At 45.0% G+C, this 27,776-nt stretch overlaps 1 protein-coding gene across 6 annotated transcripts in view; it reads right to left on the bottom strand.

Annotated features, from left to right (window-relative positions):
- Positions 1 to 568: 568 nt before the first annotated feature.
- pcdh7b (protocadherin 7b) overlaps positions 569 to 27,776 on the bottom strand; it is a 109,423-nt gene continuing 82,215 nt past the window's right edge. For 3 of the 6 annotated variants that reach the window (XM_076724858.1, XM_076724860.1, XM_076724857.1), the window contains 2 exons: positions 6,421 to 6,439; positions 569 to 5,155 (listed from right to left, as the gene is read on the bottom strand). In XM_076724858.1, the coding sequence (XP_076580973.1) occupies positions 6,423 to 6,439 (17 nt within the window). In that variant the 3' untranslated portion in view covers positions 569 to 5,155; positions 6,421 to 6,422. The remainder of the gene's footprint in view (positions 5,156 to 6,420; positions 6,440 to 27,776) is intronic. The other 3 variants (XM_076724855.1, XM_076724856.1, XM_076724861.1) reach the window with 2 other exon arrangements.

Here is a 27,776-nt window from a genome sequence, read left to right as displayed (position 1 = left end):
TCTGTCACAGAGTCCTCAAAAACATTTTGCAACTTTTTTACATTGATTTGCAACTTAAAGCTGCTCTTTGTCTAAATGAACGCTAATGTTGCGCCATGTCCCAATGTGTGTAAGGAGGCAACTGTTTGCTAACACGCTAGCGAACCTAGCTTGTCAAGCCATAATCTCTGATTTTAAGCCTCCAAGTTGGACAAAATCAATTAATGCAACTATAATAGTTATATGGAGAGTTAAGATTGACATAAAATATGATAAGTCCATTTCAAAATGAAACATTAGGACAGTTGTCACACTTAGACTGATGCTGCATGCAAGTGGCTGGAATACAGTGTTTACATATGTACAATATAACAAGCAGTTCATGTTGACTTCAGTAAGATGAATGTTAAAAGATGAGCGGTAATTACTACCAGTGACTTTAAAAAGCAAATAATTAGAGCTGTTTGTGTTGCTGTTTTAAAAAGAGCATTCGTTATGGTGTTACCATTTCAGCAATTAGCGACTGAAATTCACATATTCTACTCGATAAACAAACACACACATAAAATAAATGAAACCAAAGACAGAATTAGTTTTACCATGTTATATTTTCATTTCTGCAGAGACAAAAATGACAAGCAATTTATTTACACAAACCTGTACAAAAGCAAATTAAATTATGTAAAATATCTCATAAATAGAAGTGGACTTGCGTTCAATACACTTTGCCATGTTCAGCTAAGCTGCGTGCATAGTGACTCATATTAAACGATGATAAATTTGTTCCTCAAATTCTATATCAACATCCAAGTCGCAGGACAAATAGTAATGGTTAATATTACAAATCTCATTACACACTGTGAAGGCTATATGAATAGGGGAGAGCGCGGACCGAACACACACCTCGGGGCAGCACGTGCAGGCGTTGTGGACTTCATGTCAAATGTTAAGAAACAAAATCCGAAATCCATGAAACCACCTGCTGTCATCCGATTTCAGCTTCGTGATTATCAGAAAAAGAAAGAGTCTATCAGAAATGAACCGTTGTGTGCTGTAGTCGATGTAGCTGCCAGTGCATTGGCATTGTTTCTTTCATCTTTCAGGAGTCTTTGTTTTCATTTCATCTGCTCCAGAAATTCAAAGCATCACCCTGCAATATCATAGCAAACATCGCACCGCTCTTATTTGTAGGTCAGGGTTTCATCACCTACTGATATGCATATACTGTAAATTTATGTGTGAGTGTTGTGTTGCTCGGCACATCCTGAGGTGTGTGTTCTGTCAGCTACTCTCTCTTGCAGCTTTTCCCCCCCCCCCGCCACTTCCACTCCTCCTGGTAAACCGTCACATTAGCATTTTTATCTCTAGGCTCCCTCAACTCTCAGCAGTCAAATGTCTCCAAGCATTTTTTTTTTTTTCCCTTTTCCCACCCCTCTATCTTTCTATGCTTCTATATTCAGTCCTAGAGCTTGTTTCATGCACAAAGAAGGTTACTTGACCTCTGATGTCATACATGTACATGAGTGGAACACGACAAAAAAATCCATTATATCATTATTATTACTACCAACAAGCAACTTTTGAATGTACCTGTACTCATTCAGTAATGCACTATGCTAGGAAATGGATATTTCAACAATATAATTGAACCCGGTGAACAATAGCCATTTGAGTATTAGTCTTACAGGCTCACTGACATTTGACTGGTAGTCCTCCAAGAAGCCTTTGACATCATGGGATTTCATCTAAGATATGCAAATGTAGTTCAGTCCGTTCTTAAATGCCACCCCATCTACTTTTGTAAGCATGTCAACGTAATTGTTTATGCACCATTCCAAACCAACATTTAATCATACCAATTGGTATAAAAAGGCACAATTGCATATTTGCATTCACTCTAGTATTTTTTATGTTTTTTTTTTTTTTCTTTTTTCAGAAGCACTCTAAATATACAAAGTGGCACCAGAAAAAAGTAAAACACGTAGTACATTGTCATGATCATTTCCACGCTTTTGACTGATATCGTGTAAGAAATCAACGCATGGGATGACAAAGTAAAATACAAGGTGGAGGTAAAAATTTGCAAATCTCATGGTATAAAGTCGATGTAAAAGAAACATGAAGGATTTTGTGTTTGTGTGGTGATATAAGAGACGTCGGTGATATTTGATTTAGTATGAAAAATTAGAAAAAAAAAAACAGTATGGTCTTAATTCATGTACTAAGTTGTACTACATGTTACTTTAGGTATAACAAAAGCAAGCAACAAGGTGAATTTCCATGTTTACAGGGAAAATATTTTTTTTTGTACATTTTGTTTTACAGTTTTTTTTTCTTCTTCCTTCTCAGTAAGTGAAGTAAGTTCCCATTAAACGTGCAGTAAAAAGTAAATATTTATGTATACAGTTGATAAGTATAGGAGCACTTTCCTTCGAACAACGAGTAGTACTTACAGACTATAGATTGCCGGAATGCAAAAAAAAAGCAGCTCCGGTCAAACCAAAGGGGTTTTGCTAACATACAAAAAGTTCCATTGCATCTGATATTCTTTTGCTTTATTACAGTCATGAGATTTTGCGCCTCTGTAGCTGCGAAAAACAAACATCACTGTAGACAAGGAGGCACAACATCTCAACATTGTCATGTGTCTGTGTGTAAGTGGTCGTTAAGCGTCAGCTCTAAGGATGTAATGGATGTTTTAGTTGAGACATCACATTCTTATCGTTCAATCTCAATCCTTCATTTAAAAAACGTCTTCATGTAATGTGTACTTAAAGCAAAGTTCTCCCAGAAAGCTATTTTTGTGTGTGTGATGGGGGAATGCTTCATCCTGTTTGCGAAGCTTTGGTTTCACTTTGACACCATTTTGTCTCAGCCCGGAATCCAAAAAAAAAAAACAAAAAAAAACCACTTCCTGGTATCTGCCCGTACAGACGTTGCTTTTTGATTGTTCTCCATTGAGCTGATTCTTACATTCGTGCTCAAAGACGCCATCACCATGTACTATGGAAAGCAACATCTACAAGTGCTAAAAGGACTGTTGGACGGCCACGTGTGGGTTAATGTCACCTTGAAGGCTTGAGAAGAAGTGAAAAAGAAGTTGATGCTTGTTGGTCACGTGTACATTATGATATTTATTGCTCAGTCTATCACACAACAAAAAAAAAAAGAAACGAATTAACAGTAAAAAGCTGTCCTTGCAGCTGTTTTAGGACCAGCTTGGCCACATTAACACCCTCCTAAGCCTATTATCGGTGTACATCTACAGTATACACTAAATATAGCCAAAACACACACACGATATACTGCATATCTGGCCCATACACACATACAATTTCAACTGCGCCTCCATAATTTTAATCTCGGCATGCCACACACTGTGCTTTCCCAGGATTTTCAGTCAGTACAGCAGCGCCACTGGCCTCAGTTAAAAGAATCTGCGTATGTGTGTGTCTGCGTGTGTGATAGAGAAAAACAGGGCACGTATCACAACTTGATATAAACAGTAGCATCCCACTCAGGTGATCCGAATATGCACGACCATGTACGCTGCATGCTTTTCCAGCCAACGCGGTGATATGTCATGGCTCTGATTTTGCATTTTCGTAAGAGGGCACTGGTCTCAACCTCGCCAATCAAAGACAAAGAACGAGAGACTGAGGAAAGGTAGCAAGACAAAAGGGAATGAGAGCAGTTAGCGGTGTTGCTGTGGTCCAATGTTTATGTACAATGAGTGAATTTTCACCTGTGAAGAGCGTACGCACTGGTAGGTTAGAATCAGCCATCATATGTTCATCATAGTGTACCAGTGGCGTTGTAGTCTGAAGCAAGGTGTTGTTGCAGCAAATTCCATCGGCTCCTATTTCTGTCCGAGAATCTCCCGTTCAAGGGAGGACTGAGACAAATATTGTTTTCTGGGCTGAGTATTTAAAGCTTAGTCTTTCCCGTCCTTTATAGAATTTGAATACGGACAAGTTTTGGTCTGCTTTGAGCAACTTTTATCAACAAACAGTCAAGATGACGGAATCCACGGACAGCTCAGTATGACAGAGACCATTACGTCCAAAGTTTCGTTGCAGCCACTGAACATCATGGCCGGAGTGTTGCACATTGTTCGGAAATGAAAAAAAAAAAAAAAAAAAAAAAGGCATAAGCAGACACACTTTGAAGTCAAAATAGTCCACATGTACAACTTTGTCTCTAGAAAAAACAGAAACAGAAAAAGGAATGGTCTCTTTTTGTACAGTGTCATCTTCAGGGAATGGGGCCTTCATAGGGGACCGGACGGGGGGGCGGGGGGGGGGTAATGCATGCACGTACTGTATATGTAAAATGAGTTGATTATTGTACAGATTGACTGTCAGGCAGCAGATCATGTCCCAAGAGCCCGACTCGCCAGTAGAACAGCCTCATCCCAAGTCCCATCACTGCCCTCAACAGTTTTTCCTCCTCCTCCTTTCTTCCAGGTCATGGCCGGATGTAGCACTTTAAAAATGGTACTATGTTTATATATCCACTTTTCACTTTTCACTAAGGAGCTGTTGTAAAAGTCTTTGGAGAAAGTTTAGTCCTATCTTGCGTAGAACAAGGGTGGCTAAAAGCTTCTAGAGCTGTAACGGTGGTGGGTAAGCAACTACGCTCAGTGTTGTAGTGTTTAATGCCATGTGTTGTGGCACAGCAGCTGCCTCAAAAACCCTCCCAGCTCACAGGTACACCTCCCGTCGCGTCAGAGTACCACAGGATGTGGGCTTGTACTCCCCAGTAGGTGCCAGAGGGATCTCCTCAGTGGGGTGGCCCAGCGCCTCCTCCCCGCTTCCCGGCGAGCCGTAGGAAGGCGAGCCAAAGGCCTCGTAGGAGGAGGAGGAGGAAGCCAACTTCTTGTTGAGCAGGTTGCGATTGCGGTCGCCCATCATGTGAGCGGCGGTGGGGTCTCCGTTGGCCATGGCGGCCATGGCGAGGGTCTCTTGGCTGCCGGGCTGCTCTGCGCTGCTGCTGCCGCTGCCGTTGCCGCTCATGAAAGTGGAAAGCTTTGGTTGTTGTGGGGTGGTGGTTGACTTGGATGGCCGTCGCTCAGGCGACGTGCGCACAGGCATCCAGCAGGAGTCCGAGTGGCCGTACTCGTCGCATTCCCTGGTGCACTTGCCAGTCATGGCTACGTCAGGCAAGGGCCGGGCGTCTAGAGGAAGCAGAAGGAGAAAGACAGAAGTAAATGATGCTGTTTGTTTCACAAAGTGGGGCATTTCATGGTAAACTCTATTTTCTGGCTACGGAAATTTCCTAGCTCTCAGTGTTTGGTGTGTGTCACATGACTCGGCTATCATGAATTCCTTAATTAGATGCGTGAATCTGTGTTTTCTCCCTCATGAGCTCATCACCGCATCTGAATGTTAATGGAGAAGGTGAAAAACAACAAAAAACTGGTCAGGATGGTCACCAGGCACCTGTTGTCACAGCTGATATAAGATCAGAATTGTATCACTGGTGAACAGAATTAAGCTTGTACGGATAAAATTGCATGTTTTCATGCAGAACCCATACCCACATGACAGAAACAGAAAACAACAATGAAAGGAAGACTCCACTGGCTACGACAACAGCCTCAAACTAAAAAACAGTGGCGTGAATCAGAGTTGAAATAATGTCATGCTTCAAAACGTGTTTGTGCTGAGAGGGGAAGGGGAGGGAGGGGGGGGGGGGGGCAGCGATGGAGGGGGGAGGGAGGTCAGTTTGTGTTTTTCAGTTTGCCTTGATCTAAAATTTAAGACGCACAATTAGGCCTGCTCTGTGTGCGCGTCTGTGATGTGTGTGGGTGAGTATGTTTGCGAGATGGGAGCACCAACAACACCCTATTTTCTTATCTGGTGATTGACAGACGGCAATCACATTCTGATCTAAGTAGCTTAATAGCTTTGTGTGGCTAAAGCGCCCTGATATCCTCTTAAATCCACTAATAGGGGTCTTAACCAATTACCTAGCTAGGAGCTGGCCTCAGATTAACTACGTCTATTATTGTGGAAAGCAAATTATGTGCTTACAATGCTACAGCAGGACAACAGGTTGGACAGAAACCGTACTGTCAGTGACTACAGTCACACAGTGCAAGAGTTTATTCCAGTGCAATATGTGAAGGATAATTATCCCAAATACAGCAAAACCAAAGCTGAGTAGCTGGCTCAATATAAGACAAAAACTGTAAGGCGGGGAGGGAGGACGGAGTCTACTCCAAAGCCCTGACCAAATGCTTAGACATTACACAGTGCCAGAATTAATACGAGTGCCAATGTTACAGAGATGCTATGTTAGATGTAATTTATTCATGACCTGATGCGAAGTATGGAAAACCAAAATCAAGCAAAAGCGAGGGTGAGTGCAAACCAAGCCAAGCATGCCTTTGCCCATATTAAAAAGAAAAGAAAAACAAGAGTGTGGACCATGGCTTACTTTTAATGCTCTTTTTCTCCTGTAAAAGAAAAAAATAGAACAGAAATCACTCTTTAGGTTGTTGCACTTATGCAATAGTGTATTTATATAGACTGAGAACCCTTGAGCAGCATTGAAACTGTGACTAAAAGACACAACAGCACCACAACAGTGTTTATGCAGAGCAGACACATGACTGAGGACACGATGCAGCCGAGACAAGGACAGCGAAGAGAGAGGAGATAGGTAAAACAGAATGACAGTCCTCTGTAGTCCTGCTGAGTGGAGTTTTTAATCAACGAATGAATCGCTTGTTTCACTACGAATGCCTTTCAGCAAAGCATTCGGCTTTAGTTTCAGAGTGCCATTCCTGCGCTGCCAGACACCTTATTACTACCAAACACCTATTAGAATGTCACAAATTAACTTTGCATAGCACGGACTGATGATTGCCAGTCAACATATAGCCAATCCCTCGGGGAGCAACTGCCACTTGATAGAAAAATCAAATAACTTTTTTTTTGTCATTAGCAAGCCCAAACAACTGAGCACTCCTGTTTAATGAAATGTAAATCGCTAAATAAATGAGAAGAGAGGGCAGAAAATAAATCGAGGGATGCATCACAAATGGTTAACATGCCAGCTGATGTGGTGAAGATGATAACAGTGGCTATGTGGCGGCATGGGAGAACAGGCCCTCCCCCCTCCTTTTCTCCGGCTCGGCTTGACAAACACAGCCGTCAAAGAGACAAGCGGATACCGGGTACTGATTGTCTCACTCATTTTCACCTACGATTGAGCCATCAGGCCTCCCACAATGCACAGCGGCTCTCGCGAGGCCTCGCTGCCCCGCTCGCCCGCTCGTCCCGGTCGCGTTCAGGCCAAAAAAAAAAAAATCGGCGGGGGTTGGCGGAGGGGGGGGGACCTCTTGCTTTCCCCGGCTCTCGCGGGTGAGCAGCCAACCTTCGGCATCACATCTCCGCTGCCTGCGCGGCAAGTCGCTGAGGTAGTTAGCCGGCGCTCTTGTGTGTTGTGCACGCTGAAAGGAGGCTGATTATTTCCTAGCCATGGTCCATTGACTCTGCAGGCTTGCTCAAAATGAAGACGTTTCCCACTGTGCTAATGAATTGGGCTGCTATATCAAAGAAAAAATGCTGTTTTTTTTTTTCCTCCTTCCTCCTTCAAAACTGTCACCTCCCCCTGAGGTTGGGCCATCAATATGAGTACTTTAAAACCACTTAAATCCATCTGTCCTGTAGCTCTGGACAAATCAGTACGCTAAAGTCGGCTTCAGCCTGAACTCGTACTTGAACCTGTTGGCTTATGAGTAGCTGAGAGAAAAGCTAAATTAATTTTAATGTCCCCTCAAAGTGCGTCAGATTATTATTTATTTATTCGTTCGAGCTTGCTGGCATGTTTGATTCAAACTTTACTATAAATGTAAGTGGGCAGAATGAAAGCAAACGCATAACATTATGGCTGAGAGAGAAAAAAAAAATCAATTGTAATTGTTTTAAGTATTTCTGCAGAGAAGACACGCAACATTGCTTCCAAACATATCCATGGGCCCTTTCAAGACCCAATTCAGAAATCAGGATGTAGAAAATATCTTCAAAGAAAAGCCCTGAGAGCACACGCAGCACTGTAGCAGGCTTTTGTTACATATTCACAAACATCCCGCAAGCCCACACTATCAGCCACAGCACAACACAATACAAGTGGGTCACTCTGCTGTGTTCAAAAGCCTCCCTGCGACACTGAGAGCTCAACACGGAGGCCCTCCATCCCAGGTTACGTCCCCGAGGGCTCGGGCCTTGTTCGGGGATCCGGAGCCAGGCGCAGTCTGGGTGCCACAGGCGGGGGCCCCGCCATCTCCGTCGCTGAGAGAGAAGAGCTCTCAGCCAAGCGGGGAAGGGCGGGGGCAGCTCTGTTCATAATGGCCCACAACGCAAGCCATTAGCCCTCTTTTACGTTTACTCAAAAGAGGCTTCCGGAAGAGTGAGGGAGAGGTGGATCAGGGGAGCGGCGGGCAGAACGGAAGAGCGGCCGCTTTCCCCGAGATGTAATTCCATATGGACAAAAGTCGCATGCTGCTGAACTGATGATCGCCCAGCGAGACGCCGCCGTGCAGCGGCGCCCCAAGATATTTGCGCCTCGCACTGTCTGCAGTGAAGACTTTCTTCATTTGTGCGAGGCTGAAAGTGGGCCAGTGGCTGCACTGGTTGAGCTCTGGCTTTTCTTAGCTGGCTTTAGTCAGCCACCCTATCAGCTGACTAGCTTACACTGTGGGATATTTCAAAGACCCTCCGCTGCTGGGCTACAGTAGCGATTTGATGCGGCGTCTTTAGCGCTCGCTAAGATGCTGCAGTGGTCGGGAAAGGGTTAGACTGTCATCACTTCTGGGCATATGTGCACTAATGTCTGTTGCGTGGGCATTTCTGGGCAATTACGGATCAGTGTGTTTGTTTATGTCGTAGTACTGTACACTGTGTTTTCACAGCCGCGTGTCAGCAAAGTCCACTTGCCAGTCCGCGTTCATCTACGTCACCGATGCTTTCACTTCTGAGCCGCCTCGTCCCCCGCACCATCTCTTCTTCCCTCTCCTTCCTTGCTCTGTATTTCGCTGCGAAACACTGCTATACGGACTGAAGCGCCGCAACCTTTTGCCCTCTTTTTTCCGGCCGGCAGATTCGACCCGAACAGCTGAGGCACTGGGAGGAGGGGATGGAAGGAGGGAGATGGGAAAAAAAAGAAAGGCTGGGAGGGACGAGGACAAAACAGAGGTGATGTGCCCGCATGTATTTTTGTGAGACCGCGCTGTGTCTTTGACAGACATTGCAGGCGGCCGGACGGCAGATAGGGGTCAGAGCGGAGAGGGAGGAGGAGGGCATGAGGGAGAGGATGAAGAAGAGAGGGGAGGGATGACTAGAAAGAGAATAAAGGAGAAGGAGAGAGTCAAGGAGGGAGAGTGTGTGTGCTGAGTATAGCAGGGTCAGGGCCTGGGAGAAGGGAAACAGCAGATTGAGTGGAGAAGACAGCATGGCTGCCTCTGGGCCGTCACAGGCCAAACACACTGCCAAAGAGAGCAGTGGAGAGGAGAGGAGAGCAGGGGAGACAGGAGGAGAGGAGGAAGAATTGAGGACATTAGCAAAGACAGGAGGAGGAGGAGGAGAGAGGAGGGGGAGAGAGGACAGAAGAGGAACACAGGAGGAGAAAGAGTGATGATAAAGGGAACTTTGATGACACGAGATGTACCGCGCTGTAAATGAATCCATGTGCTCCCATGTGCTCTCGCACATTAACTTATCAAGTCGAAGAGCTTGATTTAGCCTTTTTAAAGTTTCAAATTATTCTTCCGACAACGAACTCCTCTGTGCGGGCACGTGCTCACCGCTCCACTAACTCCAAAAGACTTCCATCACATTAACTACATTAAGAAAACTTAAAAAAAAAAAAAAAACCCAACACACTTTAACCTCCAAACTGCATTCACACCCGTGCACATGCTTCCAATTTGAAGCCAGAATGGAACATCTTCTGGATCGAGACAAGGGAAAAGAAGGGTTTTTCCGGGCTCGGGAAGAAAAAGGCGCGAGAGGGCGCCTGTGTGAGAACAGCGAGTCTGGCTCGGCAATGGGCTCGTGATTGCCTCGCACCCCCTCATCAAAGGCCTTCCTGTACGGACAGATCTATTTCGCACGGCAGAGCAATCAGCGTGAAGATGAGAGCGCACGTTGCCGGCTGTCGTACAGATTACTCCGCACGGCTGAGGGAGGGAAAATGAAATATTTATCCTGAAAAACCAGCTGTTGGAAGCGCTCCTGACAAAATAGGAGAGGAGAAAAGAAAGGAGACAAATGAGAAGTGATACAAGGAGGCAGCAGCAAAGAGGAGACGGCGATAGGAATGAAGCTCAAACTAAAAACAACACCAAAGCAAGCGAGCGAGCGTTATCTCCGCACTTTTTCTGCAGCCGTCTTTCTTGTCTCTCCCGTTCTACCCATTCTCGCCTCTAATAGGGTCCCACTTAATTAGGTGAAACTTGCCGACTAATTACGGTGTAAGATCGAGGCTCCCCGTGTTTGGCTGTCTCGCTTTGCAGGGCCCCTGTGGCATCGCCTCGCAGCTGAGAGGTCCTCAGCATCAAAGACAGACAGACACTGAACTCGCACAACTCGAGGTGGCTGTGGGGAAGGAAAAGGAAGGAAATGAAGAAAAAGAGAGAAGAAGAAGAAGAAGAAAGAGGGGCCTGAGAGGAGAAAGTAAGGTGAGGGAGGAAGCATTCCTGAGAGAAAGGAGCAACAAGAGAAAGAATAGGTGCTGAATTATTAACGCCGTGACGGCGAGTTCAGACAGAACAGTATCCACAGGAAAAAGCGATATTTGTCTTTCTCTTGCTGAGATGTTTGCCAGACAATTAAGGAGGGATGGATGAGAGAAAGCGACGCAGTGGTGCAGGGGAAAATGAGAACAAAGGGGGAGTCCCGGGGAGCAGTGACCTTTTAAAACGCAAGTCATGGCGTGCACCGCCAGCGACGGCATTAATTGATGGCATTAACGTCAGCGGGGGAGTTTCTTTTTTTTATTTTTCCAGCAGCACGGTTAAGTTAAATCCGAACCTCAAATATGTAACCCAGAGATCTTGTCAGCAGGAGGCCAATTTTGATCGAAGACACAGAAAACAACGTGTTTTCTGTCCCTCTTAATTACTGTCGTACACACCAGAAATGAGAATTCTCCCACTTGACCCGCGCTTCTCGCCGCATTCTTTCCTCGTAACCTTTCTCGCCGAAGCAGTGCTGCTTCCAGGCCAGCCGGAGGAATGCTGTTGAAAGTGGCAGCAGGTGATCTATTCTCTGAGCTTCTTGAAGTATTTACTGCCTGGCAAGGGCAACTGAGGGAATAATCTGGAACCCCCCGCCACGCCTGGAGAGGTGCAGGACGGGCGCGAAACGAAGAGGGGAAAAAAAAAAAGAAACGGAAAGGAGAGGTTGAGCGAGTGAGTGAGAGAAAAGATACAGAGGCCCTGATTGAGTTTCGTAATGAGCTGTCACCTCCTTTTGCCTCGCTTTTTCGAGATGCCCGACCTCTGTGTGGAACAAAGACTCAGCGTAGGAAATACACATGAAGGCCATCCAGTGCTTGCAGGAGACGTTTTCCGGGCTACATGTAGCTACATGGCTTCCCTCTCCTTCATTAGAAGCTGCTCGTACACTAGCTAGCATTAAAATCACACCACAGGTAGGCATTATGGGTATGATATGGCTGCTTTTCTCTTCCAGCAGGGTCAATACTCCTTCCGGAATAATGAATGTACTGTGGCCTGCTCCTGAGATAATTAATTGAGGAGAGATTAACTAGCATAATTTCATTCTGGTGACGATCTCTTAGCCAATTATCAAATGCGGCTTGCACTCTCCCTTCCCCTCTGCACACATCCCCTCTCCCCGGGTCTCTACCTCTCTCTGCCCATTTGAGCAGCCAGCGCTCCAGCCCATAAATAAAGTGTCCCTGCGTGTCATGCTCCCTCGTTCATCTTGCATGCGTACGCAGGCTTACATGCATGCGGAGGCACGTGCAGGCAACAGCTTCTCGTACAGCAGCTGGTGGTCGTGTTTACTGGAAGCCTGTTTTGTCCGTCTCGGGCGGGCGCACGCACACACACACACACACACACACACACACGAATGCGGACACCACAGACCAGTGTCCTTAGAGCACATCTGACCCCTGACCTCATCTATAAGTGGAACAACAGCAGGATGATGTGGAGAGGAGAGAGGCAGCGTGACTCATCCACTCTGCTAATAAGAATGATGCTGCTGGCATCCTGCCACACACACACACACACACACACACACACACACACAGCACTACTGAAATGAAGCTTGAAACGACGCCTAACTCAAAAAACACCTCCGAAATATGCTCTGAAATCCACAAGATCTGCAAACAAAAGGATTTTCTCATCAGCCTTTCATATTACCCTTGAAACATAATGCTAACAATCACCTCTGCTAGCTACAACTCATATCTTTGTCTATGTAATTCATTTACGCCTGAAAAAACACCCAATTACAGCACAAAGTCCCTTTTTTGTGTGTGTGTGTGTGTGTGTGCTGTTTTCTTCAGCATGGCACTCTGAGCTTATACAAAACACTCTGGAAGACCCGGAAGGATTAGCATTAGCTGCTCTGCTATGGTGCACACATGCAACACTGCTAGCAACCGATAAAACAATATGACATTCTCAGCTCATTTTCTCAGCACACACACACACACACACACACACACACACACACACACACACACACACACACACACACACACACTGTGTGGCTCTTGCAAACGCGACATCAACCATGCAGCATGTGTGAAGCTTGTGTGTGCGTGTGCGTCGGTCTTCCCAGCCACAGACAAGACGAAAACAGTATTATTTGATAAGACAAACACAGGATGAAGGGGTGGTGGGTGTGCAGAAAATGGTAGGGCTTACTGAGCTACTGAGTGTGTGAGCGAGGGGTTAAAACAGTTTAAAAAAAAAAATGTGTTTTTTTTTTATTGTTTATTATTCCTCTAAATTCTTTCTCTCTCACACACACACCATCTCCCCCCATCCCTCGCTCTCTCTCTCTCTCTCTCTAGTCTTTAGAAAAAGAAGTGTCATTGCTTCTCCTCCACTGTTACTCTTATCGCACACTCCCAGGCACACTCGCACAATAGCCTGTTTTACACCATTAAATGGTTATTTGTCAAAATACAATTTCGATTAAATCCCTCCTAAAATAAAAAAAAAATGGGGAAAAAAGTCAGTGATTTCTGTTTTTTACCGATCGCGCTAATATGAGAGGACATCTAAATCATGGTTAGGCGCACTGCAGTTTCGAAGATGATTTGAGGCTGGTTCAAAAATACGACAGCCAATGGGGTTTTGGTGTTTTTTTTTTTGTTTTTTATCTGATACAGTTAAAATGAATGGCGGCTGCACAGAACATAGTGCAAGTTCAGCACATGTTCGGCCCTAAGCAGCGTATGAAATATGAAGCTTTAAGCATCACACCACTTGGCAAAGACTCTCCTCACACTAGCAGCAAATTTGCATCAGAATTTCATTATGTGCCTTAAATTTAATATGACCTACATATCTCAGACATTGTTCTGTTTGTGTATTTTATGTCAAAACAGAAAAAGCACCAAAAAACAACTTCACATATAATCAAAAAAGATTGCAACAGTCTGTCCTCTCGATGCAAAATGTCCTCTTTCAACATCCAAAAGTTCCACTTGTGAGAAGCAGTTAGCAGTGGCGGGCTACCTAGTTAGCTCGTGAGTCAGCTAAAAGGTGGAAAAAAAAAAGAAAAAAAAAAAAAACACCCTCTACCTACCATGCTTGTCATCCTGAGTGTAGCAATTAGCTCTCAGCTGCTAGCACAGTCTAGGCCAGAGCGAGCTGAGCATGGTGAGTCACGACCTTAATGGAAAGCTAGTGGTAGAAATGTGGCGGGGGTAATTATGCTGACCTCAAGGGGACAGGCTTTCAGTTTTTTCGGCGTGTGGGCTCATAAACAGGAAAACTGAGCTCCACTCCAGGGCGAAAGAAAAAAAAAAAAAAAAAAAAAGGCATATTATCCAGGGCCTGTGTTTCCCAGAGGGATTAGTTTTCTGTGTTTCAGCAGGTTCACAAAACATGATGGACTCCTGTGTTCTACCTCAAAACTCTGAGGGGAGCTGTGCTGCTCAGGTCCCGTTGATTTGGGTCGAGGCTTGCTGTTTACTTTGCAAATTCTGCCTTTTCATCAGTTTCGTGGGAGCTGTGAACATTACACACGTTAAAATAATGATGAATTCAAAATAATCTCTTCTGAACCGTCACCCGGCACAAAAACACCAGGCAAAGCGTTGCCTTTAACCCCGCTTTAAACGCTTTATTTCCGTGCCGTTTTGGTCATCTTTCCTATCATGTCACCATGATTTTTAACTCACAGGCTTCATTATTAAGAGACTGGGACGTGACAACGCTCCCAGACACAGCGCTGCACTGTAACACCCAGGCAAACCAAACAAGGGATCAGACAGGTTTTCGAGACGTTTCCCTTCAGAACAGACAGGACTCCTGCTGGGAGGGTTAAAAACAAACTGCATCAAATGGCTGTGCACAGTGCAGCCCCTTGATGAAAGTGTTTAAAGGATGTGCCAGTCAGCAAATAGGTTCTCCAGCACCTCTTTAATGTATCCTTGAGTCTGACCAGGGTGCCTCTGCTGTGAAAAACCACCCACGGCGTTTGAGTGTTCAAACATGGAAGGCTTCTGTGACAGCGTGGAGGCCTCGCCTTACATGACAGACGTGTGCTGGAGGAGGATCGACCGCCTCAATTTGCATGCTAGTCATACGCTTGGACGAAAAACACGTCCAGGTAGACCGACAAAATGTCACCATGTACTGGTCCGGCTCCTGCGAGGAGAGGCTCTGGAGCTCGGCGAGAATCGTCATCTTTGATTTCTTGAGTGCCTTAAACACTATCCAGCCACTCTTGCTTAGGCAGCTCAGAGCGATACAGCCTGATAACGCCAAGGTGTCCTGGATTATAGACTATCTCACAGATAGGCCACAGTTTGTTCCATCCCGGAGCAGTATATTGGATTTGCTGCTGCAGAGAGAGGCACTGTGCTGTCACCTTCCTTATTCACTCTCTATCTTTGACTTGAGACCCAGCTGGGGGGGTCACGCCACGTCCAGATTTTCTCTGATGATTCTTCCATTACGGGACGCACCGGTTAGAGAGAGGAGGGGTATGTGACCCTGGTGGGGAGGTGTGCTGCATGATGCGAGGCGGACCATCTGCAGACGACCATTTGAAAAGAGGGTTTCTGATGAATGACACCATGTCGTCATGAGCCACCCGTTAAACAAGCTACTCATTATTAAGACATCGGGTAAATCAGGTGCTACAGCAGCACAAAGACAGACAGAAGTACAGACATAAAAAGAGAAACTTGCCACATAAATAATTATAGGAAATTAAAAGCAAGAATAGTGTCATACTGTCTTGGTCACATAGTGATGGGATCAGTCGCAGCAAGTCAGGAGCATATGTAATATGTAAGGATAATATGATATCATTGGGTATCATAACCTACTACATATATACTGCATGTATACTGTTTTTGTGTATCTATCTGTAGATATAGATTTAAATATAGACAGATATATATAAGGCTTATTGTGGTTAATATTAGCTTATTATTATTAGCAGTACTAGTGTTAATTCCATTCTCCATCATGCATTTTGAGGTTGACAGCAATAATAATGCATGTACATATTTTTCTGTGTTCTTATGTGTTTATATGCATGCATGTGTCAACTGCAAGGACATGCAAGCTGTGTGCGCGCGCCACCCACGCTTTCTCCCCATCCCTAAGAGCTTTTGCATGTTGGGTCAAATTATGCAGCGTGAAGAAGCAAAAAGCCCATCTGAACATTTTCACTATCTTTTACTCCCTGCCCTGCTCCACCAGCAAAGGGGGTGTCAGCGACAGTGGCAAACCACATCTTAAACATTCATCAGTGCATGATTCTGTTTCCAGCAACAAACGCCACAGGGAGACAGCAAGGCTCTTTTCAGTCATCACTCAAAAGTCGCTTTCCATCCTTGGAGCTCCGAATCTAGATGTGAATGCAATTGGAGACAGGGAAGCAAGTTTCACATTAACATTCACATGAATCACATGGATGAACAAGAGAGGGAGATGACTGGAAGTGAAACAGGCCCTGGATTGGAGTCGCTAACCATGCCACTCTTTCAACCCACAACACACACCCTTCTTAACAGGCCAGTTTAGCAATATAGAACTACAGCGCCATGTCTGGAGCCATACACAGTGTATTATTTAAAGCACCAGGGGCCCAATTTGTCACTCTGGTGGGCTCATCACAGGCGAACATCCTTTATGAAATGCACTTTTCACGCTGCCTGTCGGAGGGATCAAAGCAGCGGCAGCCTTGCCCGTTTCTCCCTCTTCAGTTTCCCTGCTCCGATTCCCACTGACAAAATGAGTCAATTTAAACCAAATGGATCCCCTATCAAAATAACGAGAGCGACTGAGGGAGACAGACAGGGAGAAAGAGATTCATATCGTGGGTGGGTGAGGTTTGGACAGGTGGGCAGTAACTGGGGAATATGGACACTCAGCCTCTTATATTGATGGAAAATGGTTGGATATAGAGCATAAATGCCATCGCTGGATTAGAGTTGAAGCCAGTTTTCAGCTAAATGGAGGAGCTTGTCAGACTTAGCATGGAAAAAGTCAATGTGTGGCAGAAATAGTTTCGTTCCTCTGCTGTTCCTATGAGACCCACATTACACATGAGGGTCCGTCATTATGCCTTTGTCTGAAATATACAGTAAGAATGAGCACTACCGCTGGTCTAATCCAGACATTTTCTGCATTGTGTTCATTTTGACAGAATATGTTCAGGACAAAAATACCTTAAAGGTGAATTTTAATAAAACAGGACTCTTATAGGGCTGCACTGAATGTTATTTTTTAACGTTCAAAGCTTTTCTTGAGGTTTTTGAATGAAGACTTGAACGTCTGTTGACCTATTTTATGACGTCAACACTCAAATCCTTGAACAAGATCCACAATTTGCATAATGAGAGTCATCAGATTAAATGACATTAGTTGTTTTCTTACTAAAATGGTTTTCTTCAGTGAATAAAACTCGTGATCGATCGCCAAGCCAATGCAAGTCATGAAATGATCATTTTAGAAAAGGTTGTTTTTGAAACGCTAAACGCCAGCATACTGAACCAGTTAAAAACATGTTTTTGGAAATGATTGCATCTATCTTTTTTTAATCAGTGTTGACTTTTGGACTTCACAACACTCCGGCTGATAAGAAACTGGATCACAGGAGTTGGAGACAATCTTTTGCAGCCACCACTGGAATCCATCTCTGCAAACAGCATAATACTGATAATAATATTAGCGGAGCCTAATCTTTATCTGCAACTGTGCAGGAATACTGGGGTTAAACAGAATGAATAGACATGAAAAAAAAAAAAGCTAAACAGTATTAAAATGTTGATTTAGAATTGAATGTCATCATTATGAAGCTTTGAATTATTCTGTACAGACTCTTTAGTATCATCTCGTGGAAGCTTTGGGAAACTACAACCACATTTGCAAAAATGAAGAGAGAATAAAATGCGTAACCTCCATTTTTTGAGTAAAGTCTTTCAGAATTTCAAATATGAAAGGATGCAATATTTCAACACTTCATATCTGAGCTATTTTTCTGCGTCTACTCGACTTTTCCGCAGAGCACACGCTGACTCAGATGAGGCGGAATCAGGAGACTCAAGCTAGCAGCAACTGAAACAAGCGTGCCTGGAAACTGCAGCTTGCAAAAAAAGGGTGTTGTGGATGTTTGCAATGTTAGCAAATGTGATGTAGCAAACATCAGCTGTTAGCTCATGTGGTAAACATTAGCTATATGATAGTCTTTTTTTTTTTTTTTTTTTTTACCTTTGGGGTGAAAAAAGGTTGACGAGTGGCTCGTTCAGAGGGCATCTGGTCATGGCAGCTCCAGCACATACACAGAGCCGGCCGTTTCGAAAGCCTGAATTGTCAGCAGCCGAAAGTTGTAACGCAGCACTAAGCGGGCATTGATCAGCAATTCTTAAGAACTTGCTGATATTTGGTGCAAATCTTACCGATAGCAGCTTGAAGAGGCCCTTGAAGGTGGTAAATTAATACCTGAGGAGTTCAAAAGCCTCAGCATTCTGTACATTATCTCTGGCTCATGTGATACTCAAATTAATTTGACATTAGATGACACCAAGTACATAACAGAACTTCACCGTGCCTTTTCTCCTTTGCCTTTGAAGCACAGAAAACATGCTTCATTATTCATCCAGCTTGACAGGCCTATTTCCCCCCCCCCCCCCCCCCCCTTGTAGCCCCTCTCCCACTACCCCCTCCCCACTCCGTTTTTAGCAAAGCTCTCGACCAATTGATTTTTCCTCTTTCCTCTGTCTGCTTTTTTTCCCTCCCTGTCCTTGATTCTCATGCTTCTTGGTTGTGGGAAATATTTATTCACATTGATCGACGAGAGAGCTGATGGGTCTTTCATGAGCGTCAGAACTCAAACTGTTTTTGTCCCACCGATGTCTCCAAATATCAATCACCAGTGGGAGAAGCGCGGGCCGGACTACAGATTAGGGCAATAAAGCCCCAAAGGCCAGACTCATTTTCCTACACGAGAACAGAGAACAGAAAAATATACACCAGACACCAATCGTCTGACCCGTGATGAAGTGTTTGTGTATTCTGTGATGCGTCCTGCGTGCCATCGCTGCTCAGACACAGTGTTTTAAGAGACAAACAGAACTTCTCTCTGGATGATTGAAACACCTGAAGCAGATCCAGATGCTGCCTAAGTTCGGCCCCGGAGGTGCAAAGTCGTCAGGGCTGCTGCGCATGACGTGGTGCGGAGGGCTGGAGGGAGCTCTCCGATGATAATTCCTGCATCTGCGTGGTCTCCATTAAAAATGCAGCGCCGACAGGATATTTTCCGCATCAAATTTTCATAGCATCAAGCCGTCTCGACAGCCCCGTCTCAGACTCGCACTCACACAACGATGAAGTTCTCAGAGCCGACGTGTCTCCCTTTTCTCTTTGAATGAATGCAGTATGGTTTATATATGAGGTATGCAGACAGGGTGTTGTGCCATGGTTCACAGTGGTATTCCTCAAGGACCTTGGACTGTATGTGTGCTATCCCCCTGATGAACACTGTCAACAGTGACTCACATGCGTGGACGCACACATACACAAACATCGCTGTTTGCAAGCTCCCCTGTCTGCGCATATATTAAAAAAACACATGAATTGTGCCCAACTGAGGCCGAGTTCTTATTATTCACAAAAAAATGGTCTACAAGTTTCCCTGGTGCCTCGTTACAGGTTGTCATTTACGCCTTGAGAATAGTGTGTGTGTTACATGTGACACACACATACATTTACAGTCAGCAGCCCACACATATAATACTGTACAGGCCGCTGACATAATATACAGTACAGCTGGCGGCCAAACTAGTAAACACATTATGTCTAATCCTCATGAATATCACGACCTGATCTGACTCAACTGCTCTTTTCACATTTTCATATTCATATTCTGCTGTCACATCCAAGATAAAAGCACATCATTCCAGCAAAATAAAACTCCGCGAAGCCCCGTTCCACCAATTGCTGCATGCAAGGTCATATGTAAATAGGCTTCCCTTGCAGCGAGGGAGACAGAGGCATCACCATCCGTGTCAGCATCGTATGAAAAAAAGAAAAAGAAAAAAAAAAAAAAAGGCAAAAGCCACGTTTGATAAATACGCCCGGTGCGTGGTCGCACGCTTCTCCCTTGGCTTGAGCAAATAGTCTGCGAGGAAATGGAGAGCTCTGGAGGTTTCAGCGCCGCACGGGAGACGATGAAGACGTACGCTCAACACATTGGTCACTTCACCTCATTATCACCACTGCACTGCATACTCCTGTGTTCCCTTGTCATGTGTGGAGACCAGAAACAGGCCTGAAACTCGTTCCAGGCCCCATTAAAACCCTTATCGTGGAGAGAGCTTTCAAGAAAGAAGTTGTAAAAAATTATATTAAACTAATAGTTCTGGATTTATCACTTTCTATGCACAGAGCCGGAGAGAGAGAGCGAGAGAGAGAGAGAGAGAGGGAGAAAAAAAAAAAAACCTTTTGATGACTCCCAACTTAATCCTAGCAAAGCTGACAGAGTATTTGCTTTCTATCCAGTTCACTGGTTGAAAGATTAGCATTATCTCCGTCCTTTTGATGAAAAGAATACACCAAGAATAGGACAGAGCAGTTGAAACCACGCTATAACATATACAGTGAGTCATATGAGGGTCCGGCTCTACGAAAGGGCGTGCAGTGTTAATACCTGATGAGCGTCACTCGAAGGTGGGGGGGGCAATGATATGTATTTACATGCTTTGTTTCCTCTTGAGGGACGAATGGGAGGGAGGGAGGGAGGGAGTGGGGGGGGGGGCTCGCTGGGCTACAGTGGAGTTTGCAACCAAATTAAGAGAGAGAGAGAAACATAATCAGTGAGTGGTCGAGAGAGAGAGAGCGCGAGATGCAAGTGTGTATGAGAGAGAGAGAGGCTGGTAATATGCTTGGGAATTTAATAAGGCTCAGCGCTCCTCAATAATATCACCCGCTTCACAGAGTCCTCTGGGAAACATGAAATGTGCCGATAAAGGATGATGCCTCCCTCTGACAAACGGGGTGTGCTAAAAGCGTTGTAGAGGAGAAAAAAAAAAAAAAACAGCCACGCGCCGCCGCCATAGCTAGCGCACATGCTAATGTGCCCCGGGCTACACTTTAAAGAATTATTCACTTTCTTCTCCTTATGCTGCGATTCTCCAAACCTCCCCTCTTTAAGGTCACACACGCTGCACACTTATTCAGACGGCAGCCGAAAAAATGTCAGCTTCATTCACGGGATTGTTAGTGGACGCGGGAGGTGCATTTAGGAGAGGTTCCTGTTTGTGTTTTCGCGTGTGCGCGTGTGCGTTTAAGCCTGTCCAGCCATGTTGAATATGCAGAAGGCTGCAGCCGAGATTTGTCATGGCACCACAGCTTTGCTTCTGCGGATGATAAAGAGCGAGAAGTGCTTTCGCAAGAAGAGGCAGTGATTACTCAGACTGCGCTGAAGGTAAATGCAATATATGCCAAAAGCTTGCACGCACCTAAATATAACACCTATATGTGATTGGTGAATATCTTATTCCAAACCTGTGGGCATGAGGGTGCTTCTGTATCAGCCTGCACTCTTTCTGGGAAGGCTTTCCACAACATTTTGGAGCCTGGCTGCAGGGGTTTGCTCCATTAATGTTGAGCAATGCCGCCGATGTTCCAATTCATCACAAAGGCTGTTTGATAGCGGTAAAGCCGGGCTCTGTGCAGGTCAGTCAAGGTCTTCCACACCAAACTCAGAGAGAAAAAGTAGTATTTTACACTCAGGCTTCCCAACCTTTTTCCTGAAGGGACCCCTTTTTCCGATCAGTGAGTAAACTGACAAAGTGACTCGTTTCATGGACGTTTCACTTTATATTCAATGCATAACAATAACAGGCTATTTCACAGAGAGTGAACGCTCACACGCCATATTAAAATGCACATATTCGCCTTTAACTAGTTGCTTATTAGCGTGCATTTTAGAATGGCTCTGACTAATACCTTATTCTGGGGGTTTGCGTTATTCAGAGTAAGGGTTAAGTTATTAAAATCGTAATTCCTGTACAACAAAGTCCTTACTTAATACCAGTTATCAGTTAATTAGGAGGTGATTAAGGGTAAACTCTTAGTTAATGGCCTAGTCGTTGTAGAATATGGCCATGCAGAATCAGGTATTAAAAAGTGCTTTTTAATGACTAATAAAGAGACAATAACCTTTCTTTATGGATGTTGCATTGCTGCCAGCGCCTTTGTTGTCTGAGATATCATCGTGTATTATGCCATTAGTATTTCCCTTACCTGCGACTCAAGGGCCTTGTGTTGTGTCGAGTAGCAGTGTCACGTTATGAGGCTCACATTACCACTTCCCTCCTTTGCTTTTGGTTGGCTGGAAGTGGATGAGACTTATCAATTAATTTGGGAGCCCAGGTGTTCATGCATAGCAGCTTTTAGCCAACTGTTGATGAGCTGCTGTTGGACTTTTCCCTTGCTGAGCGCCGATAGGCCGACTACCTCTGCGTCCTTTCCTTTTTGGACCAATCGCTGTCACGCCCGCTTCTGCGTTTGCGACTTTCTCCTGTCTTACTTTTGCCGAGTGTCCCCGAGTTACATTTAAGAGCAGCCCCTCTCATGTGTGTCAAACCTAATGTGTTCATGTTGACACCAACACGACCGAGGAATGCTCCCCCTGACCTGTCATGTCCTGTCTAACAAACGGAGACAGACAGCCTCTCACTCTGCTGAGTCCTATGACATTTACATACCACACTGCCTGCTCGTGTAGGAGTCGCCCTCAGGCTGTACCAGGCCTTGAATTTAGGACATTTTCAGTCACGTCACCTGCCCTCCCACCCCCTCGCCCCCCCCCTCCCTCCCCCACCTTGTCGCTACCTCACCAGGACCTGCTCACGCTTGACAAAAAGAACCCCAAACATGTACCTTGCTCCACTGCCGCCAAAACGGGCTGCTGGCTTTCAGACGGGGGACACAAACCGTGAAAGGGAAAAAAACATGGCCCATTTCTCTCCCTCCTTCCCTCCCTCCTTCCCTCCCTCCCTCCTCTCCTTCCTATCTGAGCAGACATTGATGTTCACATTCTTCCTTTCATGGCATCTCTGTCTATCAAGGCTCACCTGCTCTTTTGTCTTCACTAATCCATTCTCTCACGCTCACTCAATCTTTTTTCTTTCCTTCAGTACCTTTGAATATTTCCTCCTTGCTGTCCCCATAAACGCCCCCCCCCCCCCCCATTTCTCTCATTATCTGCCTCTGTCTCCACTGATCGGCCAACGACTCCCTATTGGCAAATTCATGAGATTGATCATTTTTACACGGGTGGGTGGATTTACTAAAAGGGCCCCTCTCCTCTCTCTTCCCCACCAAACACGCAGCTCCGACACACTATATGGCACCCACACCCCTGCCGGTAAGGCTCTGAAGCCCTATCACTTAACATGCACTGGGCTCAACTCCCAGGAGGAGAGAGAGAGAGGCTATGGGAGAGAAGGAGAAGAAAGCGGAGTAACATCTGAGAGGAATACTAATAAAGTGCAGCACTCGAGAAAAAGGAGCAGGGGAAAGACGGTGGCGGCGCTCTGGTGCAACAAAATTACCACTTAATTTGATTCAATACGGTAGCATCTCCGCTTTCTACCCGTCTCGTGTTTGCGTGCGCGAACGTGTGCGTCAAATTATGGGAATATGTGTACAACTGTGTGTAAAGTGGGCCCACAGGCATGCAAAGATACAGAGTTATAGAATTCTCCACTTAAGATATTCATAAGCCTTAAGGGACTCTGGGTGCTCCATTCTTTCTCTCTTTTTTCTTTAATGTGTGCGTGCATGTGAGTGTGTGTTCACGCCAATGTGTGTGTGAGTGTGTGTGTGTGTGAGTGTGAGTGAGTGTGGTCGGCTTCTGTGTGCAGACAGAGAGAGGAAGAGGTTGCATTAGCATGATTAAAAGGACAGTAACAAATGACTGCTGTCTCAGAGAAGCCATGTGACGATCACAACAGGATATAGGCCGAGTATATCAAGACGCACACACACACACACACACACACACACACACTCCCTCATGATTTGAAGTTGCTTCTTGAAGAGAGGTGGAGTGGCGGGAAATGAGCGACGAGGGATGTTGAGGAGATGCACGATGTTGCATCTTGTATGTGACAACTTTGAGAATTTGCCTGATTGTATACGTCGTGCGTGGCGTTTTAAGAGCCCGCGTGAGCACGCGTGTGTTCGGAGGCATCAAATATTAATGGGCACGTGGTCGCTGGTGAAGCCTCATTATCACAATTTCTTTTGGGGGAAGAATACAGAAGAGAGAGTTTCTTTCATAGCTACAACTGCTGAGTTGCAGGCAAAGGCGGGCGCTAAAAATAGCCTCAAGGTTTCATGCGCCGTAAACCCAATTCCATGCTCTCATACTGGGTGGAAGAGGTGGAAGAGTGTTTTTTTTGTTTTTTTTTTTAAAAAAACGGTTTTGCTCATTATTATTCAACAACTATGTGGACTGTTTCTCTTCATTGCAGCTTTTGATCATTTACCCGAGAACGTCTTGCCTGGTGCTGGCTCAGCTTTCAATAACAGCCACCCTCAATGCATTTAGTCCTGCCTATCACTTGGCTCATGGTTACCCATGGCGCAGCATTGAACCTTTGCTAGCCAAGTGCACTCTTTTCCAGCTGCTCTCAGAATAACGAAAATGCTATAACCTTGTTCATGTTAGCATAGTGGAAAGAACATGTTTCTCCCTTTGCCCGTGGCAGCATTCAGCTGACGTTCATTAATATTAGAGGCAGAGGAAGAGAGAGAAGGAGTGAGAGAAAAAGATTCTGCGGTACATTAGCGGCCAGATTTATTGACGTCTTTGCGCCGTGAATGTGGCAGGTGCTCTTAGGCTACTTGTGAACAGCGGAACTCCCCTCAACTCCTGCCTCAGGAGATAAGTTTGGGGGGGGGGGAACACACACACGCGCGCCGCATCCTGTCAAGGTTGCTGAGACGTTGCAGGAACTTTATGAATGTTCTCTGTCTTGTCAGGGCACAGTGTGCAGCCTCTCGCTGACAGCAGGCACAGAGTGATGGAGGGTCTGTGCATGGCGTTGCCAACGGCTGAAAATCACCTGCTGAACCTGTGGCCAGACCTTGAAAACAGGCTTAGACCACTTCTGCTGCCTCTATGTCATATTTAAAATCTTTCAAACAGCTGCTCGCCGATGAACATTAGCACGAGGTCGCATATTCCAACTAAGAGTGAGAGAAGGACAAAAGAGAGCAAAGTACCACCTGAGCTTCCTGCACAAAACAACCTTAAAAACAACCGTTCCATTAATACACACTCCTTTTTCCTCTCTTGATGGGGGTGAGGCCCATTTTACAGCTATAAATCAGGGCTGCAAAGAATCTTTCTTTACTCATGCTGACATTTATTTTCGATTGTCTTGACAACACAGTTGGTAGCGTGACAAATCCACACCAAATCTGTTTTATTTTCCACAATACCTCATGCTGTAGCTTATTTATCAGTCAGGAAGCGTCTCTTTGGCACACGACTTCTGCCTCGTTCTGTTTACCTCACCATCTATGTGATAATGCTTCATTCAAGTCTAAAGGCCCGTAAACATGCCAGATCTTTAAACCCAGCTGCACATGACAAAACACTGTTGGATCCCTCTTGAGCCACATGCAACTCATTTATTGTTTGCTTTATGAGACACTTTGACTTTTATATGGTTTCACCAGATGAATCTGCAACATCTTATACTCCGAGAACAGACATGAAAATGTAGGATTGTTACCAGCAGATGAATGTAATATACACTGTACATGTCCTGTATGGTTTTGATTCATTTCCTGGCCCTACCCCAAGCCACAATCATAACCTTTTCACCCCAGCTCATATGTCTCTCGCAGGCCTGAGGCGAAACAGCGAGCTCCATCACTCACTGGATGGGAACTGATGTATGGGACTACGCATCGGTTCAATACCATTTAATTGTATTAGGCCTAAAGTATGAGATTAGTCTTCAAATCTGTCCAGAAGAAACAGGGATGCTCTGTGAGCGCCGGCGGAAGCGTACTAAATTGATGTGAATCCGACACAGTCTAACGGGGGAAAAAAGCCGACTCTGCTCTCAGGAGATAATGACTGCTTGGTTTGTTTCTGCGGGTCAGCCTGGCCATTTCAGGGCTTGGGAGGTGTAGCCATTGATGTGTCAGAACTATTTATCCCCCCCTCATCACTAAATATTCCATGCAACTTGATTTTCATCCTCGTACCTTGCTTAAAGCTCCGAGACAAGTTGTCTGGTATGACGCTTGTGAAATAAATTAGAAAAGGGAAGGGAAGAATAAATCACATTTTCATTGGATTTCGTAGCGAGGGAGCCTCGGCAAGAATCAAAGGAATGAGCTTAGGCTATGAAACGCCATCTATTCTTGGATTGTGTTCGTCCTATATATTTGGGAGTTGCTGTGCTGCTGCATAGCATAAATAATACGCTGCTATAGTGGGCTTTGAAATGGTTTTGTGGCATATGAAAGCCCTGAGTGTCCATGGTTGAAAAAACAGGAAAAGAAAGGAGGACAAGCGTTTATTCCCAGCGAATACACTCAAACTGCTGCAACGGTGCACGCTACTGTACATACAGTACAAGCTCATTTAGCTGTCTCTTTATTTCCTTCTTTGCACTGCATAGAGCACATTGTGTCATCCTTAAAATTGCCTGAAACAAAGCTTTTTTTCTGTTTGTGTCTTTGCATGTGTGGGAGTGCAATGACATGCGAATGCGCCAACCAATCTTCAACACTATGCAGAGATTTTGTAATTCAAACGCCGAAGCATTCTGGGTACTAAATCTCCACCAATCGATTGGAGCTGTGGATATCATAGCAAGGCAGGGAAACCCACCAAATATTTAATACACAACAAACATATCAGCCGCTAACAGCTGAGTATGGATTAGGCCATCTTCCTCAAAGTGAGCGCATGTTTACCGACACAAACAAAGCTAGGGAGCATATTACCGAGATACACATTGCTCAGTGCCAGCATATGAATGTTAAATTAGACTATATTGAGGTTTGGAATGGCTGTGGCTGTGGCATTTGCTGCAAAAAGGAAAAAAAAAAAACAAAAAAACAATAATGTTGCATATAAGGCTGCTCAGTTCAAGATTCAGAGGTTATTCATGTGGTAAATGCTGAGACGTGCGGTCGATTTAACGGCAAATTTCATGAACTTATATTTAGATAGCGACTGTTTTAGTTTGTGCATTCTTGATGAGTTGAATGCATCGTAATATTGGCGTTTTAATGCCGAAAGACTTTAAAGCTTCGCCACCTGTGCGCGGAATTCATCCAAACAGATGCTGAAATAGTGACATTCCTCTCTCTCATGTTAAATTTTTGTCCCCGCTCTTCACCCTCATACTTCTTCTCTTCGCTATTTGGAGGCATTTTGATAGAGTAGCACCCGCCACTGGTAAACAGGAAAAACAAATGGGCTCTGAGCTCATGGATGTAGATGGGTATTGTTTTTTATTGATTTCCATTGGCTGAGGAGCTGGTGACAGGGAGTCTCCACTCATCAGGGCAGGTTATCGATTAGCTGAGGAGGAGCAGCAGGGGGGGCGCGAAGGGGTCAAGCGTGCGAGTGAAAAGAGTTGGAATGTGGCCCGTTGGAAAAGCAAAGCACAGCCGTGATCCCTGACACCGGTAATTAACGTGTGAAATGCAGTCAATTTCTCTTCGGGCGGAAAAGGGCTGTTGCAAAGTCAACATTTTGCTTGCATAAGGGAACGGTCTCACATCCGCGAGCACTTACAGAATTAAAGTATCCTGCAGAAGGTGTCAGTCCAGCACAAGCAGCTGAATTGCAGTGCAAGGTCAGGTGCTAGGTGGTCACACTTACTGCTGGAAAAAATACAGCTTTTGATGTAGGGACTGCACCACCGAGGTAGCCCATTAACAGTAGTAAGGATAGCATTAGCTTTAAAACCTCCCGAAATAATAATAAATCCCTTCACCCTCATCCCTTTAAATAACCATGCCTTTGTTGTAAAAGTCTGCACTTAGAGGACAACAGTACACTCAGAGGTAGGTG

Source organism: Chaetodon auriga, chromosome 24, assembly GCF_051107435.1.
Source record: "Chaetodon auriga isolate fChaAug3 chromosome 24, fChaAug3.hap1, whole genome shotgun sequence".
Lineage (NCBI taxonomy): Eukaryota > Metazoa > Chordata > Actinopteri > Chaetodontiformes > Chaetodontidae > Chaetodon > Chaetodon auriga.
Note: the sequence above shows the minus strand (reverse complement) of the source record. Positions and strands in the feature narration are given on the sequence as shown.